The sequence below is a fragment of the Nerophis lumbriciformis genome, linkage group LG05, assembly GCF_033978685.3.
Source record: "Nerophis lumbriciformis linkage group LG05, RoL_Nlum_v2.1, whole genome shotgun sequence".
In the NCBI taxonomy this organism is placed as follows: Eukaryota; Metazoa; Chordata; class Actinopteri; order Syngnathiformes; family Syngnathidae; genus Nerophis; species Nerophis lumbriciformis.
The window spans coordinates 49,830,969-49,849,566 of record NC_084552.2 but is presented as its reverse complement, the minus strand read 5'-3'; the positions used below and the strand labels follow the sequence as shown (position 1 = coordinate 49,849,566).

Here is an 18,598-nt window from a genome sequence, read left to right as displayed (position 1 = left end):
AGCCATACGGACAGGGTTGTTTGGATCGGAGGCAGCATGTCCGTGATGTGGACGTACTTTAATATATTAGAGTCATACCCGCGGACAGCGATCTTCAAAATTTGAGATGACACTGACAAATTTTTAAGGAGAGGTCAGGCTCTCTGCCACTCGCTTTTAGTCGTGGACATGGAGCGACAGAAGTAAAGAGTCTCTAAACAAAAGTACAGTCTACAATAACATTAGAAATAGATGCTACATTTGTTGACAGTTGTTTTTGATAAAGACAGAGAGACTTAAAGGATTGGAGAAATCTCTAGGAAAATGTTTTTTAAATAAAAGTACATTGAACTAGGGCTGGGCGATATATCGATATACCGGTACGCGATATATCGCGGGTTTGTCTGTGCGATATAGAAAATGACTATATCGTGATATTCGAGTATACGTTCTCACGCAGTTGCTTTAAGCTGCTGGCATTACACTACAGGCTCTCCTTGCTCTTTCCTGTGTCTCCTTCTCACAGACAGACAAGCGCACCTTCTTACACACGTCACATACTGTCACGTCATACGTCACATACGTATACGCCCTCGCGCAGCAAAGAGGTAGCAGCATGGCTAAAATTAGCTGTGATGGTAGCGCAGCCGTGCGAGTGGTAATACGAGAGCGAGAAGGTGCGAGCGAATCTGGTAACAAATGAAGGAATAATTAATTCCCCCAAAAAACAGCAGGGGGTCCATCGTCTGGCAGGGGTTTGCTTCAAGTGGGAATATGTCGAACAGACAACCGTAATTTGTCAAGTGTGGGGCAAAAGCGTTGCTATAAAAAGTAGCATTGCTGCTAATATGTAGCATCATTTGAAAAGTCACCTGCTAGAGAATGAAGAGTGCTTACTCTGCATGTCAACATCTCCGTTCGGTGCCACACGCCCACACCATCAAAATGCCGAGTCAAACATTTCCAGATCAACACCGTATGAAAAAAATTTTGATTTTTTTTTTTTTAGTTGTGATTTCCTTCTCTGCATGAAAGTTTTAAAGTAGCATATGTTAATGCAGTATGAAGAAGAATGTTTTAATGTAGACACATAGAATCATCACACTGCTGTGATTATATGCATCAAGTGTTCATTCAAGGCTAAGGCAAAATATCGAGATATATATCGTGTATCGCGATATGGCCTTAAAATATCGCGATATTAAAAAAAGGCCATATCGCCCAGCCCTACATTGAACATTAAAAAGCAACAATTGTAAATAATTAATAATATTCATGTATACATTTTCTTGCATTTTTAAAGAGTACTGCTTCCCTCATCTCCCAGGGGGTGAACAAGGGGGTGGGTCAAATGCAGAGGTAAATTTCACCACTAGTGTGTGTGTGTGTGTGTGTGTGTGTGTGTGTGTGTGTGTGACAATCATTGGTACTTAAAACTTAAATGCACCATAGCAAATAATGTAACGATGACATATTGGCCACGCCCCTACCGCCACAGGTATATTGCCATTCTTGGGAAACCCTGTGATCGTACTTCTTGAAGACAAACTCCGTCAAAAAAACACACAGCTGTTTAGCATTATTAAAGCTACAGTCAGGCTTACTGAAAAGAAAAACACTTAAACCATCTAAATTCCAGCATCAAGTCAACATCTTGGACAATTCAGTATTGTGGCACCGCTGAGATGCATTTAAAACAAGCAGCAACAAAAAAAAACTAATATGGGAGTCACCCACGCCAAAGTCCATTTGCTCTCAAATTGCACTTTTTACATTACGAGCACCTTGACTGGTTAAAAACACCAGAGAAGCCAATGAAGAGGCTCTTTTCTTGTTCATTAGCTGGCTTGCTGGCAGGTCGGTGCAATGAACTGAGCCGCTGTTAACAGCATTGAGCGGCACATTACACCTTTGCAAGAATAAACCGCTGAAGGTTGATCTGCTGGGCGCCATTAGCCTCATTCCTTCCCTCCCACTTGCCTGAGTCCTCAGCCAAATTACACATTTATGACAGATCCTAGCAGGGATTTTGGACGCTTGTTTTTTTATTCCTTACCGTTGATGGGCTTTTGATGCAAGGAGTCAACAAAGTTGCGGGGGTTCTCGATGGTGTACTTCATGTCCCGGATAGTGTGTGCGCCACCGCCTTCGGACCACATGCCCTTCTTGGACGATTTGGCCTGGTCCTCCATATCGCATAGTCGGACCTGATCTGGACTGATACAAACACAGAAGGGAAAGTGTTTAATCAGTGTGACGCAACATCTTCAATCCATCACAACCACAGCACATTGAGAAATACAATAATAATATTAATGATAAAAATCATCATCAACATCAAAATTATCCATCAAAGTCAAATCAAAATTAAAGGGCAACTTAAAAAATGATTTTTTTTTTAATTGTTCCCATTAATGCATTCTAACTCTTAAGTAAACGGCCAAACTATGAAAAAAACTGCGACTTATAGTCCGAAATATAAGGGTAATGAGCATTCTTGGTTTAACTCCTGTCTTACTGGCAGGATGCAGGGCGTCTCCCGTAACAATGTGACCTCGGAGTATGTTAAGGTAACATGCATAGTTCCACAGGATTTGGTTCTTGGCATTGCACTTTTCAGCATCTATATGCTGCCGCTAGGTGATATCATACGCAAATACAGTGTTAGTGTTCACTGTTATGCTGATGACACCCAAATCTACATGCCTCAAAACCTGACCAACACACCAGATTGTAGTAATTTGCATACTCTAGCCTTTAAATAGAACCCTTTTTAGACCAGTTGGTCTGGTATCTCTCTTTTCTGCTGTGCCCCCTTCTCCTGTGTGGAGAGGTTATCAGGTGACCACGGAGGATCCGCTAGCTGTTCCAAGTCCGGACCCAGGATGGACCACTCCTCTTTGCATCAGTTGGTGATATCTCTGCGCTGCTCATTTGTCTCCATTCAAGATGATCCCCTGCTCGCCTCACAATGGACTGGACTTTCACATGAAGTCGGGACCCGGGGTGGATCACTCCTTATGCATCAGTCGGTGACATCGAGGTGCCCCCAACGTGTCTATATGCAAGAGGATCCCCTGCTGGGCCCACTATGGACTGGACTCTCGCATTATTAACCGTATCCACTCAGCATCCATTGCACCGGTCACCCGGGGGGTATGTCCCTTCCTAAGTCTCTCGTTGTTCCCATTGGGTTGAGTTTTTTCTAATGTGGAGTCGTAGCGTGTGCAACCCTTTGAGACATTTGTGATTAAGGGCTATATACGTAAATTCTGATTTATTGATTGATTCAATCTATTCTGCCCCAATAAGTGCTCTAAAAAACATACAAAAACCTCCATCAATGTTGTATAAACATGCTGTATGTATATATGTAATGTAGTAACAGACACATTCAGACTACCATGTAATATTTAGGTGTTTTTGTCATTTTAAGCATTATGGTGGCACATTATTTTCACAGGAATTGCGCAACGTTCACTATTTACTTCAACAAAATAAAACTACTTGCTAACTATGGCCGACTTCATGAGGGCAAATAACGACTACTTTAGGACAAATTATGATCCAGAACCTTATATTTTTGAGCCTGAATATACGGAGGATAAGGTAAGAGTGTTAGAATTGATTAATAAGCAGATCCAGCTCAAGCGAACACTAAGCATCATGTAGCAGTATTGCAAAGTGCTACACAATTAAATAATCACTTACTGTACATTGTTCGCTTTCACTGGGATTCCAACTGATAGGGTGTTTATATCTTTCAGCACAAGATTTGTGATTAGATTAAGAATTCATCTTAATCTCTACTCAGGTTAAAAAAAAGAAAAAAAACAAGCATATGAGTTTTCCTAGCGATGTCTTCAGGTCTAATTTGAATGTCAACGTTTTCAGTTCATGGCCACAACTTCCTATACAAGTACTATATACATATCTTTTACCAACTCAGAGGCGATGCAGCAGCTCACTGGCTCAGTATGTCATTAGCTGCATAAGCTAGTTACCTCTAAATATCACCAAGATTTAGCACTAAAAAATAAATAAATAAACAGGTATTAGATTACATCAGCCTGCATCTGAGACGTCCGATATAGAGTGCATCCGGAAAGTATTCACAGCACTTCACTCTACAGAAAATACCCCATAATGACAGTGTGAAAACATTTTTTTATTTTATTTCGCAAATGTATTTAAAAAATTTTTAAAAATCACATGTACATACATATTCCGAGCCTTTGCTCAATACTTTGTTGATGCATGTTTGGCAGCAATTACAGCCTCTAGCCTTTTCGAATACAATGCCACAAGCTTGGCACACCTATCTTTGTGCAGCTTCACCCATTCTGCTTTGCAGCACCTCTGAAGCACCATCAGATTGCAGCAATGTACCTAGACATCCTGGATGAAAACCAACGCTTACCATCCAATATGATGTACCTTGCGAGGTGCTGCAAAGAGGAAGGGGCAAAGGGGAATGGACCAAACTACCGTAAATAGTTGTGCCAAACTTGTGGCGTCGTATTCAAAAAGACTTGAGGCTGTAATTGCTGCCAAAGGTGCATCAACAAAGTATTGAGCAAAAACTTACATACGTGTGTTTTTGGGGGGGTTTTGATACATTTGCAAAATAAAAATAAAAAATCACATTGTCATTATGGGGTATTGTTTTTAGAATTTTGAGGACAAAAAATAATTAATTCCATTTTGAAATAAGGTTGTAACGTGGCAAAATGTGGAAAAAATGAAGCGCTGTGAATACTTTCTGGATGGACTGTAAGAACTCTGATGCAAGCAGTCTGTTTTACTCCCGCTAATTTCTATTCTTGCTAGCTATGCAGATGGATAACTTGGTTGTCTCAATTGGTGAGCCTATCAAGAGTTTTTACTTCAAAACACTGTGCAACTCAACATACAGAAAGATACATCAATATAACTTAAATGAGATACAAAATATTTTTTCTTTGACATTCCGACATAACAAAAATGCATTAACTTGATGCTAATTTACATTGGATATGTCTTTGGTCGGAGCCTTTTCAGAACTGCGCAACAAGGTGGGGTACTTTCGGGACTTCTGCTGTGCTTTTTGGTGAACTTTTGGACACTAACTTTTGGCTACGGCCATGTTTGCACCGGAGACGAGGTGCTGGCGCTCCGCCACACCCAAGTCCGGATGGAGAGACCGGAGGAGATGTGGAGGAAGAGACAAAGCTGGGAAGCTGGCATTAAGCGTCGGGATGGACGTGCTTCACGGAGCCCTGGCTGAATTAGCATGTATCAGAATACGTAAGAAATGTTTCATAAAGTGTAACAACATAGTGCAAAGTGTGAAAATGTAAATTAGCGGCAACAGGACTAATCGGAGCACCCACCTATTGTGATGGCATCAAGACAAATAAACCGGCGATGAGGGAGCTAGGGATGGTAATACTAGCAGACCTATCAACTGGCAAGACAAAGACACTGATTTGGAAAGACTTCCAGGCCCAACTTAGACACAACTCTGCAAGGTAATCACATCAACTACTACACTGTTCATTAGGGATGTATACCGAGTACCGGTATATTTTAGTACTGCTTTCTAATTGGAGTACCGCTTTCTAAATTCTGGACTAATGATACTGCTTCCGGTATTTTTTTTATCCAAATGATCGTCGTAAATTATGACACGCTGTCACATTCGCATACACATAACAAATCAGCTTGGAATAATTACAAATAACAAGAAACACCCTGCGATGAGGTGGTGACTTGTCCAGGGTGAACCCTGCCTTCCACCTACGTGCAGCTGGGATAGGCTCCAGCACCCCCGCAACCCCAAGAGGGACAAGCGATAGAAAATGGATGGACGGATGTATGGACCACACAAAAGTTTGTAACAGAACAATTAATCTTCAAAAGTATCAAGTGAACGCTACATAAAGGGGAACTGCACTTTCTTTGGAATGTTGCCTATTGTTCACAATCATTATGAAAGTCATGATGACAGATGTATTTGAATGCATTCAAGTATTTGAGCTTCTACACCAACACTGCTGTTTAGTTTACGTGGTGGCACTTAAATGTATCTTGCACTTGCACTTGTGTTACTGTGATGTTATAACACCTTTACTTGATGCACAGCTTGTTTTTCTCTGTATGTAATTGTTGCAACCTGACCAAACAACAGTAAATACCTGGTAGCTTTTCCAAAAGGGTTTTTTTTTTTTTACATCTTCTTTTCCTTAAGTTTATGGGTTGCAATGTCTTGAAGTTGATACTTCTATTTGCTCATAATTAATTAATTTTAAGTATCTATTTAAAAAACAAACACATGACATTTACCTATCTGACATGATAGATATAATACATTTTCTTTTTACCATGCAAAGCTTCCATCAGCATCGAATTGTATCGTATCGCATTGAATCGTAATGTTTTGAAAAGTATTGTCAGTGAATCGTATCGTATTCCATGTATCGAGGTAGAGTTGCACACCCCTAATGTCTTTCGTGATATATATTGTCATCATTTAAGCACCTAATCGGGACACCCCTGGTTCTAATTACAGTTTTTTACAGTAAAAGAACATTTGAAAACAATCATACTATTTTTTGTATCAGCCCTCAGTGCAAAAACATGTCTTTATCTTTTTATTTCATACAACTGCTCACAAACAACATTTTACGTACGGTAACTTGGGGTGGGAAAAAAACAAGACTTAAGAGAATTTAAAAATATTTTGATATTTTACAATACTTTTTTAAGAAATAATGCATGAATCTTGACAACAACATGTATGAGTGAGCAATATAAGCTGCAACCTGCAGCAGAGCATCAAACATAAAATTGTTTCTAATATTGTGACTCTATCACATATCTGTTCTGAAGTGCTCCAAAATGACCGCTGAGCATTTCCCCCAATGAACAATCAGCTCGTGAACACATGTTGGGCTACTGTGTCCAAAATCGTCATCATCATCATCATGACTATCATTACCGCTACGATGATCATAAGCAGATAATGATCCATCAGTGTACAAAGTCACAGTGGATAACAGATAATGGACTTTGGAGCCAATCTTCCAAGTGGTGAAGCAATAAGCACCGTGTACATTCCTGGTGCTAGTAGGGCGTCATTGCACACAATCGATGTAAAATAACCGTCTCATGCTGGAGGATACACAGGAATTAATTGACGGTGATGTGCAAATATGGACTGTCAGAGAGGGAAAGAGCAGTATTGCCACCACGTGGACATTGGAGGTAACAGGCAGTTACCTCAAACAACATCCTTCCAAACAATGCCATATACCCGGCATCTCCTTTAAGTCGACTCACAGAGCCTCATTTTAACAATCACACAACTTTAGTAATATGAAAGCTCTCCTTTAATAGCAAAGAAATATATTTTTCAGTGTGTGCACTACTGCAGTATTGTCTAACGAGTAACGATACACTAAGTAATTATAGGGCTTGGATGTAAAACACTAATTATACACAGGAGAATCAATCTGCAGTCACGCAACATCCCAAATTACACAAGTGTTTGCACTTTGGTTAAGCTGCTTCTATGTGCCTTTCTGTTTAAATGTCATGTTTTTCCACGATTAAAAGGTGCTGTTTGCAACTTCCTCACAGTAACGTTTTTCAAAGCAAAAAATATGACAAGAACACCACCGGCTATGTTATGTTACCATTAGTGGTTTTAACAGAACACATTTGTTAGACAATTGTCAATATTTTTCACAAGTACAAAGTTTATGTTACAAGTTTTTTTGCCGGCCCAAATAAAATGCTTTGTGTGTGAGCGTGTGAACACAGACAAAAGCAATCCAAGAGAAGCAGCAAACAATTTGCAGTCATGTTGTTGTTATGATAGAATATACATTCAATGACAGCTCACGCTAGCTATCCAAATTGCTATTAGTAGCTAACAACACCTAAAGCTAATGCGCGTGCACGTTACATACGTACGTAACTACGTCATTGCATATCAGAAGCCGCAATAGGGCGGGATATCCCCTCTAGGAATCTGTGTAAATGTTTCAAACAGCCCCCTTAAAGCAGCACTAAGTAACTTTTCAACCTTCATAAAATATATTCATAACTTTTGGGATGATACATCGACTTACAACTAGTTGAATGACAAATCTGTCATGTCCTGAGAGGGTCTGTATCGCTCTCACTGCCACTTAGCAAAGTTGAGGAGGGTAGCAGGAACCCTTGTACACAAAAAACTACAAAATGTCCTGACTTGCTTTTCGACATACATCACTCCCCTCTTTAACAAGTCGTTAAAAAAGACAGAAATCGATGTGAACGCCTGCATGCCGCCAGAAAACAAAAGGAAGAAGAACGCCTACGTGCAATTATTGCTATCATGGCCAAAGCTCCAAAATAACCAAAGAAACGAAACGTTTTGTCTTAGGTGACAAAAAAAAAAGTCAAGATCAACATTGGCCTGGTTTTCACTTGCTGGCGTGAGCTCAAAGATGAGGGATTTCTGCCGATGCTGACTTAGCTCTGTTTCTGCTAAACTAGTAATTACATTTTGATGCTCAAATCAAAATGATAATGTTTATGTTAGCTATTTGAAATATGTGTGGTAACAGCCACAAGCTTGATAGTTCACAGTTCCACACTACTTCCTTCGAAAAAACTCTGCCGCCGGTCTTTTTTGCTTCAGACCTGCATGCGCCCCGATACATTCCTGGTAGTAGCGTCATGTTTGTAGCGCAATCCAAGATCAATTTCTTCATAGTGTCTGCTATTTAACATCAGCATAGCCATTAGAGATGTAATATTTGTGCCAATATTACAGCAGACACCATGTTAGTTTGACACGATATGTGCTAGTCCTCATGGGAAATGTGGTCTTCCGTCAAGCAAAACACTACCGTTTAACACTACCGCGCTGCCAAAATTAACCAAAACTGAAAGTTCTTAAGTGGGGCTTTAGGACGGTGAAAAGAACAGTTCTTACTTGTTCCCTCGAATTCCTTCCCTGCGCACCGTGGCGAAGCCCTCGTTCACCAGAGACTCAGCGATGTTCTCGCCGCTCATGTCTGCAAAAATACATAAAAATAAGCCATGATGCAATACTGAACACAGCGCATAAACAAACTATTGTACTATTGTTAATAGGGATGGGCGACATCGCTGAAATACAAACCCTGTTTCCATATGAGTTGGGAAATTGTGTTAGATGTAAATATAAACGGAATACAATGATTTGGAAATCATTTTCAACCCATATTCAGTTGAATATGCTACAAAGACAACATATTTGATGTTCAAACTGATAAACATTTTTTTTTGCAAATAATCATTAACTTTAGAATTTGATGCCAGCAACACGTGACAAAGAAGTTGGGAAAGGTGGCAATAAATACTGATAAAGTTGAGGAATGCTCATCAAACACTTATTTGGAACATCCCACAGGTGAACAGGCAAATTGAGAACAGGTGGGTGCCATTATTGGGTATAAAAGTAGATTCCATGAAATGCTCAGTGATTCACAAACAAGGATGGGGCGAGGGTCACCACTTTGTCAACAAATGCGTGAGAAAATTGTTGAACGGTTTAAGAAAAACCTTTCTCAACCAGATATTGCAAGGAATTTAGGGATTTCACCATCTACGGTCTGTAATATCATCAAAAGGTTCAGAGAATCTGGAGAAATCACTGCACGCAAGCAGCTAAGCCCGTGACCTTCGATCCCTCAGGCTGTACTGCATCAACAAGCGACACCAGTGTGTAAAGGATATCACCACATGGGCTCAGGAACATTTCAGAAACCCACTGTCAGTAACTACAGTTGGTCACTACATCTGTAAGTGCAAGTTAAAACTCTCCTATGCAAGGCGAAAACCTTTTATCAACAACACCCAGAAACGCCGTCGGCTTCACTGGGCCTGAGCTCATCTAAGATGGACTGATACAAAGTGGAAAAGTGTTCTGTGGTCTGACGAGTCCACATTTCAAATTGTTTTTGGAAACTGTGGATGTCGTGTCCTCCGGACCAAAGAGGAAAAGAACCATCCGGATTGTTCTAGGCGCAAAGTTGAAAAGTCAGCATCTGTGATGGTATGGGGGTGTATTAGTGCCCAAGACATGGGTAATTAATGCTGAAAGGTACATACAGGTTTTGGAGCAACATATGTTGCCATCCAAGCAACGTTACCATGGACGCCCCTGCTTATTTCAGCAAGACAATGCCAAGCCACGTGTTACATCAACGTGGTTTCATAGTAAAAGAGTGCGGGTACTAGACTGGCCTGTAGTCCAGACCTGTCTCCCATTGAAAATGTGTAGCGCATTATGAAGCCTAAAATACCACAACGGAGACCCCCGGACTGTTGAACAACTTAAGCTGTACATCAAGCAAGCATGGGAAAGAATTCCACCTGAGAAGCTTAAAAAAATGTGACTCCTCAGTTCCCAAACATTTACTGAGTGTTGTTAAAAGGAAAGGCCATGTAACACAGTGGTGAACATGCCCTTTCCCAATTACTTTGGCACGTGTTGCAGCCATGAAATTCTAAGTTAATTACCGGTATTTGTAAAAAAAAAAAAAAAAAGTTTATGAGTTTGAACATCAAATATCTTGTCTTTGTAGAGCATTCAATTGAATATGGGTTGAAAAGGATTTGCAAATCATTGTATTCCCTTTATAGTTACATCTAACACAATTTCCCAACTCATAAACGGGGTTTGTGCTACAATATAACATGATATATATTGCAGGCTCCTGCAATAATGATATATATCATGATTTAGTATTCGGCACATTAATGATTGTGAAACATTGAAAAACAGGTTTGCAAGGGCTCCTAAATTGGCCGCTGAAAAATGCAATAACTGTGTCATTTCCAGTTGTATTATTTTCTCAAAACTAAAATTAATCTACTTGTTAATTTACTGTTAATGTCGGGTTACTTTCTGGTAAAATGTAATACGCTCTTATTGTTCTGTTGTTTCAATACTTTACATTAGTTTTGTGAATTATATTTATATATCGCTTTTCTCTAGTGACTCAAAGCGCTTTACATAGTGAAAACCCAATATCTAAGTTACATTTAAACCAGTGTGGGTGACACTGGGAGCAGGTGGGTAAAGTGTCTTGCCCAAGGACACAACGGCAGTGACTAGGATGGTCGAAGCGGGGATCGAACCTGGAACCCTCAAGTTGCTGGCACGGCCACTCTATCACCCGGTATAGCTCGGTTTGATACTTCAAATGTTCTACATCATTGAATTATTTATTTTTTTCATCACAATTATAATCAGACAAAAACACAGCATGGTGGTGTAACAATAGCAATCAAATATTCAAATTCGTATTCCCTTTTATTACATTTTGAGCAAAATAGTGCAAAATAAATAAACATAAGCAAAAACTACTATTGGCTTTGGCTTTTGCCCTCAAGTCTTCCTCTATGCAGTGACTTATTTCCTGAGGTTGTAAATAATAACAAAAAGATTTTGTGATACAAAAAATATCAATCTAATCACTGACCGTGTGCTGATACTATAATTGGTATTGTTACAATCGATATTTGTATGGAACCGTCTACCAGTTTACATTACATTCAAGAGCTCTAGCTTAGCGGTTAGCATGACTTCTTGTCTAAAGTGTGGCATGTCTCGCTGGTCCTTGTTCTCCAGTGATAATGATAACTGGAAGAAACTTACTTTATTTGCCGCCATGGAGGCGAGGATTACTTTATTTGCAATGGAGGCAAGGATTATGGACTTGGACTGTGGAGGGTTGTTAGCTGCTAGTGAGAATGCTACATGGCTTGGTCGCTCAGTTGACGTGAAGTGAATTATATTTATATAGCGTTTTTCTCTAGTGACTCAAAGCGCTTTACATAGTGAAACCCAATATCTAAGTTACATTTAAACCAGTGTGGGTGGCACTGGGAGCAGGTGGGCAAAGTGTCTTGCCAAAGGACACAATGGCAGTGACCAGGATGGCGAAAGCGGGAATCTAACCTGGAACCCTCAGGTTGCTGGCACGGCCACTCTACCAACCGAGCTATGCCGCCCCAAGTTGTCGCTTTTTCAAATTAGCAGGACACAGCTAGAATTAGTCATCAACATGCATTATAGTATTAAAGACTCCATCGTCGGACAAATTTATATCGTGGCCGTGCCAGCAATCGGAGGGTTGCTGGTTACTGGGGTTCAATCCCCACCTTCTACCATCCTAGTCACGTCCGTTGTGTCCTTGGGCAAGACACTTCACCCCTTGCTCCTGATGGGTGCTGGTTAGTGCCTTGCATAGCAGCTCCCGCCATCAGTGTGTGAATGTGTGTGTGAATGGGTGAATGTGGAAATGATGTCAAAGCGCTTTAAGTACCTTGAAGGTAGAAAAGCGCTATACAAGTATAACCCATTTATTTATTTATATGTATGCATATCGCCTAAATCACGCAACCCTAATTGTTACTCGACAAAAATCAGTAATACTGTAAAGAAAAAAGGAGCACTGCAGTCAAACGGAGACTATGGAGTCAACCAAAGCTAAGGCTTTGCATGTGTGTGTGTTTATTTTAGCCACGTAAGGCCGGACGTACTCACCTTTCCCCAGGTAGACCATGCCGTACTCCCGGCCCTGAGCGGTCTTGATCTCCACGGTGAAGCACACCTCTTTGCCAATCAGCTTCTTCCTGAGGAACTCTCTGGCTTGAAAGGCCCACGGCTGCAACAATAACCACAATAGTCCTTTAAGTCGATTTCATTAAGATAATGCTGAAACTTACATCCAACAGTGGCCTCTAACCCCGGATTTCCACTGGATGCGGAACAGCAGCTGAATGGCCACGCCACTGAACTGAGTCCGGCTACCCCCACCACCGTTCAGTTGCAGCTACGTCGTGCAGTAAAATAGCACAGACTTTTAAGAGATCTCGCGATTACGTGAAAAGGGGAGTTGTAGTAAAGTGCACCACAAACAGTTTATTGTGTTGCACACACTCCCCTACTTACCCCGCTTCCGTATCAACTTGTATTTGACACAGGTCCTCATATCCCCATATAGCTGTCCAAGATATGCCTGTATATGATTCGTTAATTTTAAAACCTCCAGAACCAGCATGTTCTCATCCATTTGTGTCAACGAGGTGATATTACGTCTAAAAAAAATCTGTGAAATAGTGAAGTGAAGTGAATTATATTTATATAGCGCTTTTTCTCTAGTGACTCAAAGCGCTTTACATAGTGAAACCCAATATCTAAGTTACATTTAAACCAGTGTGGGTGGCACTGGGAGCAGGTGGGTAAAGTGTCTTGCCCAAGGACACAACGGCAGTGACTAGGATGGCAGAAGCTGGGATCAAACCTAGAACCCTCAAGTTGCTGGCACGGCCACTCTACCAACCGAGCTATTGACTTTAAGTCCATTATGAAGTTTGAAGAGTAAATTAGATCGGCATTGAAAACAGAGTATTTTATTTTGAAAATACAGCGGATAATTCATTTTGTGTTTGTGCATGACTTTCTGTCCAACACAAGCATATTAGCAGATTGTAGCTAAATTGAACAGATTTGTTGCAGCGACCGGCAACAATAGAAGCTCAGCGTATATTTAGCGCAGGGATGCGGAACATCACCGCCCGTGGTGATGACGTTCCGCGTTCAGTGGAAATCCGAGGTGATATAAGCAAGTTGGATTGTGCCTTTCACACAAAATCAAGTGGAACGTTGTAACGTATAATCATACAACTGCGTTCCTGACTCTGTTACAACCTACAGAAAAATTGCCAGGTTGATTCCACATTCATACAGAACAACAACAGGCAAAAATGGTGGTGTCTACCATCAAGACATTGTTGAAAACTCCCAACCTGGCAGCGTATTGTTGTTAATCTAACTATATTAAGTGATTGTGGCTAAAACGGCCACGTAAACATCATAATTATCCCATCCTCTTCTTGTCAACAAACAAGATCCCACCTCGTCGGGGGTGTCCTTGGTGTCGGGCTGGCTCTGAGCGGCTCGTCTTGCCATGGCGCCCGCTCGGATGTTGCTGAGATTGATCTGACGTTCCGGAGGCGGACCACCTCGAGGCTGACCCCTTACGATGATGGCGCAGCCCGAAAGGACCTGGGGAGGGAGGGAAATCAACGACAATAATAATAAGAGCTTGAGGAGAGAGGCGAGGATGTGCTTGTTGCTACGGAGACAATCTGTCAAGAGGGTGACAACCCTGGCATTGTGTGGATCTGTGCAAACAACTATTATCCAGAGGGGGGCTTCATTGTTGATCTAAGATGGGAGGGAGATAAAAACTAATCACCATCCTTTGGGATCTGAACAGAGGATGTCGTTGTGGCTTGTGCAGCCCTTTGAGACACTTGTGATTTAGGGCTAAATAAATAAACATTGATTGATTGATTGGATTAGCTCTCTTTCAAAATGATGCTAAGGTTATGAGCAGGTAGGAGTGAGTGATGACGAGGGCTGAAAAAAAATAAAAGTAGTACTCGGCCGTTCTTTTTTTGAAATGAAAATGTTTAAATAGACCCCCTTTTAGACCAGTTGATCTGCCGTTTCTTTTCTGCTCTGCCCCCCTCTCCTTTGTGTGTGTGTGTGTGTGTGTGGGGGGGGGGGCACTGGTTCGGTGACAATGGAATGAAGCGCTGGCTGTCCAAAGTCGGGACCCGGGGAGGACCGCACGTCTGTGCATCGGTTGGGGACGTATCTGCGCTGCTGACCTGTCTCCGCTCGGGATGGTCTCCTGCTGGCCCCTCTATGGACTGGACTCTCACTATTATGTTAGATCCACTATGGACTGGACTCTCACAATATTATGCTAGATCCCCCTGGGCGACCATTGCACCGGTCACCCAGGGTGTGGGGGGTCCCCACATCTGCGGTCCCCTCCAAGGTTTCTCATTGTCCCATTGGGTTGAGTTCTTCTTTGCCCTGATGTGGGATCTGAGCCGAGGAAGTCGTTGTGGCTTGTGCAGCCCTTTGAGACACTCGTGATTCAATCAATCAATCAATGTTTATTTATATAGCCCTAAATCCCAAGTGTCTCAAAGGGCTGCACAAGCCACAACGACATCCTCGGTACAGAGCCCACATAAGGGCAAGGGAAAAACTCACCCCAATGGGACATTGATGTGAATGACTATGAGAAACCTTGGAGAGGACCGCATATGTGGGTAACCCCCCACCCCCTCTAGGGGAGACCGAAAGCAATGGGTGTCGAGTGGGTCTGACATAATATTGTGAAAGTCCAGTCCATAGTGGATCCAACATATCAGCGAAAGTCCGGTTCACAGTGGATCCAACATAATAGTGAGAGTCCAGTCTATAGTGGGGCCAGCAGGAAACCATCCCGAGCGGAGACGGGTCAGCAGCGCAGAGATGTCCCCAACCGATGCACAGGCGAGCGGTCCACCCCGGGTCCCGACTCTGGACAGCCAGCACTTCATCCATGGCCACCGGACCTGTGTAACTCCCCTTCCACAAGGGAGAGGGGGGCAGAGGCGAAAAGAAAAGAAATGGCAGATCAACTGGTCTAATAAGGGGGTCAATTTAAAGGCTAGAGTATACAAATGAGTTTTAAGATGGGACTTAAATGGTTCTACTGAGGTAGCATCTCTAACTGTTACCGGGAGGGCATTCCATAGTACTGGAGCCCGAATAGAAAACGCTCTATAGCCCGCAGACTTTTTTTGGGCTCTGGGAGTCACTAATAAGCTGGAGTTCTTTGAACGCAGATTTCTTGCCGGGACATATGGTACAATACAATCGACAAGATAGGCTGGAGCTAGACCTAGTGATTTAGGGCTATATAAGTAAACATTGATTGATTGATTGATTGATTACAGCCGTAAGATGCCTTTTTTTGGTCTTAACATGCTAGCTGATTACCCGAGGCTAGGCTAATGTGTCCTGCTCCACTCCACCCGGGCAAAAAAACACAAGTGAAGTGGTAAAAAGTGGAGTAAAGTGGTGAAAAGTTCAAAGTTCACCACTCACTAACTCGCTTCAGTCAGTTGGGAAAGCTCACATCTGTTGCAGCTAGCATGAGGTTACCCAACATGCCACTTTTTTTTTACAATTCGCTTTGAAATAACTGTATTAGCAACATTTCTATAAGTAAGATATATCCTGCATATATTTGCACAGTTGCTCACCACCTGATAATGTACATGTTGGATAGTTTTATCCACTTTTAAAACCGTCCAGCAGATGCATGTAGCCTGATAGCAGACTAGCTAATATTAGCTAGTTGTGGCTATTAGGTTCACTTTGGATGCTGTTCGTGACGCCAGCATGCGCGGGCGAAACGTGACATGAGCTGTCATATTATTGTAAATAATGACTGTCTATAAGTCAAGTATATATATGCAAGTGTCGCCGAGCTAGCCTGCTAACTAGAAGTCACACGTCTACACATGAGGGAGGGGGGGGGCGTCTTACCATCTTAACTATCCCCCTCTGGAGCGCTGCAGAGGCAGCCGAGGATGTCTGGGATGGAGCCGAAACAGATGCCATGTTCACCGGGTTCGGAGGTTTGAGTGACGCCGCAAGAGAGAAGGCAAAAAAAAAAAAAAGATGTGGGACACTGAGCCAGTCGCTGGTCTTCCAGAAAGCCAAGAGAAAAAGGCTGAAGGCTGGTCAACACACACGTTATACCGGAAGCACACCGTGACATATACACATGTCGTCACTTCCGCCCACAATGTATGGGAGTGAATGGAGGCGGTCAATAAACTACTTCCGGGTTTTCGTGCGTGACACGTCAGCATAGCATGACCCCGGCTAATGCAGCGTTCACGGACTGTGGGATACACGGCGATTCTACTAATAAGCAACACGAGTCAGACAATCGACATAATAATTGTTGTAACATGAAAAGTAAACAACGCCAGCTATCAGTTTGGTGTTGCTTCGTCTAAAATTCCACTTTTAAACTGGATTTGTCGGTATTTTATGACTGCTGTCGTGTTAACGTGCAAGTCCCCATTTGAAAAGAAGTGCCGATGTCAGCAATCAGCGTATTTTAAACAAATATATATTTTGTAAAAAAAAAAAAAAAAAAAAAAAAAAAAAAACAGCTTCCAGATGGGAATGTGGAGTTTTGTGTGTGAAAGGAACATTGATACTCAGGGGAGACGCTCTAAATATTGCCAAGATAAATACCTTCACATGTTTTATATGATTAAAACCTGTTTTTTTATTATTATTATTTTACCAACGAGGAGTTCCCACAAGCATTATTAAATTAAATGGGGTTTTTTTAAGTGAGGAGGAGATGTTGTACTCCAATGTAAGTGAAAAGTCAGCATTTAGAAAGTTTTAAAAAGCCTTTATGAATACATGGTTAATTGTCATATTACTTTTAACATGTTTTTCCTTTAATTGTATTCTCAACACCAACATAGAAAAAGCTAAATGGTATTCGATGTGTACATTTTTTTAATGTTTTATTTTTATTTTATTTAGAAATTACTTCTGAAGGTGTTTTGGAGTTTACATTTTAATTTGAAATATTTATTTAGCCCTGTAAAAGCAAGCGTACTTTGCCTTAAAATAAATACATAAAATGGCATGTGATATACTGCATATTATTCTAATATGACCGAACTGGGAACATCATAAGAATTATATCAATGATGACAGATTTTCAACAATATTCTTATTCTTATCTTATATGTCTAACAGTATCAAAAAAAACATGTTTACATAGGTACACAGCAATAAATGGCATTTTCTTAGTTAAAATTTTTAGTTTGTTTAGTTTATTCAGAAATTGTCTTTTATGGTAGAAAATATATCATCAGTAAAAAAAAAATGTTGCCAGAATCGCATAAAAACAAGCATTATTGTTCCAAAATATAATTAATGACATTTATGCCTATCAAATTGCACAAATAGAGAATATGTTGCTATAGAAACAGCAGACAACATAAATAAACCCATATGTATTTCTGGCATATGCTTGTGAGTGCGAGCCAAGGTGCAGCATAAGGAGCCTTTTTGCGCGCGGCTCACGTTAATTAGTGCGCTTTTACGCGGATGATTTCCTCACGTTTCCCATCACTTAATGGTCACATTTAAGCAGGATTCAGGTGTAAAACACCCCAAACAATGATCTGACATGTGTCATTTCTATATATTCGTATTTGGGGGGTTTCAGGAGCCCCTTAAAGTGCATCAAAATTGATCTTGAGCGGCATTTACGCACAGATTAAGTGGCGCGTTCTAAAGCACACAAGACCACGTTAGTGCTATTTGCCTCACACACTCCACGCAGTAAAACATAATAAATCAATGACAGCATGGAGCTCGCTGTAATACACACAATTGGTTGGTTTATTTGTGCTGCAGTGGTCGTCAAAGAGACCCAGACCGAGCGCCACTATTGCACACATTGCGTATTACTGTCCACTCAGTGGTGGTTAATGTATAATTTGGAGCATATGGCATTTTTAAATCATCTCCTGCCCTCATTGGCTGCCTTGCGTGGCGCACTAATGATATTCAATTAGTCATCAAACAGACCCAAAGGCTGCGCCGTGCGTCTGTGTTGTCTGAAGCCACATGGACTAATATTTGCTCGTCAAATATTCCCCTTTGGGACGTTTACTGCACATTTTATCTGTAAGCTGCCCA

At 41.3% G+C, this 18,598-nt stretch overlaps 1 protein-coding gene across 1 annotated transcript in view; it reads right to left on the bottom strand.

The window, feature by feature from the left end:
• snd1 (staphylococcal nuclease and tudor domain containing 1) overlaps positions 1-16,646 on the bottom strand; it is a 272,862-nt gene extending 256,216 nt beyond the window's left edge. The window contains exons 1-5 of the mRNA XM_061959499.2: positions 16,403-16,646; positions 13,922-14,071; positions 12,548-12,668; positions 8,945-9,026; positions 2,036-2,196 (exon numbers count right to left, since the gene is read on the bottom strand). Of these exons, the coding sequence (XP_061815483.1) occupies positions 2,036-2,196; positions 8,945-9,026; positions 12,548-12,668; positions 13,922-14,071; positions 16,403-16,477 (589 nt within the window). The 5' untranslated portion in view covers positions 16,478-16,646. The remainder of the gene's footprint in view (positions 1-2,035; positions 2,197-8,944; positions 9,027-12,547; positions 12,669-13,921; positions 14,072-16,402) is intronic.
• Positions 16,647-18,598: the final 1,952 nt, after the last annotated feature.